Source organism: Pinus tabuliformis, chromosome 5_2, assembly GCF_031772625.1.
Source record: "Pinus tabuliformis cultivar Carrire ecotype Pingquan chromosome 5_2, CPIR1, whole genome shotgun sequence".
In the NCBI taxonomy this organism is placed as follows: Eukaryota; Viridiplantae; Streptophyta; class Pinopsida; order Pinales; family Pinaceae; genus Pinus; species Pinus tabuliformis.
Window position 1 is genome coordinate 874,155,842 of NC_142306.1, and position 2,006 is coordinate 874,157,847.

At 42.2% G+C, this 2,006-nt stretch overlaps 1 protein-coding gene across 1 annotated transcript; it reads right to left on the reverse strand.

Moving 5' to 3' along the window:
• Window positions 1–408: 408 nt before the first annotated feature.
• Window positions 409–1,077, reverse strand: LOC149162091 (uncharacterized). The gene has a single exon (XM_089435097.1). It carries the CDS (start codon window positions 1,075–1,077, stop codon window positions 409–411), a length of 669 nt encoding a protein of 222 aa, XP_089291223.1.
• Between the last annotated feature and the right edge of the window lie 929 nt (window positions 1,078–2,006).

The following is a 2,006-nucleotide window of genomic DNA, read 5'->3' on the forward strand; positions in this document are numbered from 1 at the left end:
TGTTGCATGATAACCTTGGTTTTGTCCTTCACCACCCTTGTCAACCTTCTACCACCTACCTGATGTCCCATCATCCTTCTACCTCCGTTTCCTTCTGCTTCTTCCTCCACTTCCCTGTCACCTCCACACCTCGAGATTCTACCTTGCCTGCAAGCTGGCCCAGTGTCCAGTGGAATTATTATGTTGTATGGTGTCCTGCTTTGCCACCCTCCTTCCTTCATCATGTTATCACACGTCGTCATTTCTTTCACCCCGATCGGGGGCCATCTGTAACCCTTATCTTGAGTTTGTAATCTCATTATTATCTTGGGTAATGATTAAATTGAGGGCCTCCCATCGTGGTTCCTCCCAACGAATTGGCCATATACTATCTACCTTTCCTCCTTGTTCATTGCAACCCTAGTTAGCTCAGAAATCTGCTACCTTGTTACCATCCCTTCTAAAATGGTTTATGATCTTGTAGTCAATGTGTTTCATTATTTCTAACAGGTCTTGAATTACTCTGGTTGTCCTCCAACTCTTCACTACTTTTTCCCAGTCCTTACCATTATTCAGTTTCTTGAGCATCTCCATCACTAGGTTCAAGTCTCCTTCAATTTCCAAATTAGTGTACCCATTTCGGATTGCTATTCTGATGCCTTGATAGATTGCCATTAATTCAGCTTCATTGTTGCTCATTATACCTCCCCAATCAGCATAAACCCATCTTGTCCGCCCTTGATTATCCCTGAAGATGCCTCCGAACCCTGCTGGCCCCAGGTTTCCTTTTGAGGCACCGTCAAAGTTTAGTTTGATGAAGCCATCACGAGGGCATTTGAACTTGGTTGAGCTCTGATTATGAGTGCTCTGGTTTTTTTGTTTTTGAGGATAAACCATGCCTTGTTCTAGATTTAGGCATGCTAAGATCCGTCCTTCTTCTGGAGTTGCTTTCCAATCCTCTTGAGCCCAAGCTTCCGCTAGGATGGTTTCCCTTATAAGTTTTTGGGTTCTCTTCCAAATCATCTCTAGAGGGTTGTCTTTGTTTTGAAATATTCTTTGATTTCTTTCTTTCCATATTAGCCACATGTTAAACCCCATCGCTAGACTCCAGGCTCTCCTGACCACCGGGCTTGAGAATTGACCTCTCCCCCATTGGTAAATGGTTTGTTTAATGTTATGAGGGTCTTTGTTTGTCCTCCCAAAGAGTTTCCTGATTTCTTCCCATTGCTGCTGAGCAACAGGGCATGTGTTCAAAAGGTGTTCTTGCATTTCTTGGTCCTATTTACAAAGGATGCATCTAGGAGGTCCATGGAATCCTCGCTTCTAAATCTGATCCCAAGTCAAAATTTGTCCTTTTCCTACTAACCATAAGAACAAAGTTACCTTCATCCACCAATTTCTCTGCCATATTTGTTTCCACATGGGTGCATCTTCATCATGCTCCTGTTGGTTAGTTAGATGATAGGCTTCTCTAATCATAAAAGTTCCCTTTGTGGATCTACCCCACCATAGTATATCTGGACTTGTTCTAATGGTAATTCTTCTTGATTCCATTTCCTTTACAAATAGATCTCTCTATTCAAGATCAATGTGACTATCCCATTCTTCTGGTTTCTTTCGGGTTCTCCAGGTCTCCTCTTGCCTTTCTTCCTTCCAATATTCACTTACATAATTTAGCCCTTCAGTTATAGCCTTATGATAAGTATTTTGCAGTCCTTGCATCTCTATCATTCTCTCTCTTCGATGCCAAGCTTCATCCCTTAATTTAGCTGCATTTCCATTCCTTATTTCCTAGAATGCATGTTTGAATATAATATCTCTATTTTGACTAGCCAGGTCCCATATTGTGGAGCCTCTTGGAACTTCCTCCAGTCTAATAATACCTTCAGTGGTTGTGGGCATATTGTATTTTTGAGTCCATATCTTTTTCCATAGATCATCTCCACCCCTCATCCATCTCCACCACAGCTTCGCCCCTAGAACTTGGTTCAAAGTATACGGATCTCTAAGACCTAGTCCTCCTTCTT

Coding starts and splice junctions, on each gene's coding strand:
- LOC149162091 (XM_089435097.1), bottom strand. CDS start 1,077: ATGGGGTTTAACATGTGGCTAATATGGAAAGAAAGAAATCAAAGAATA.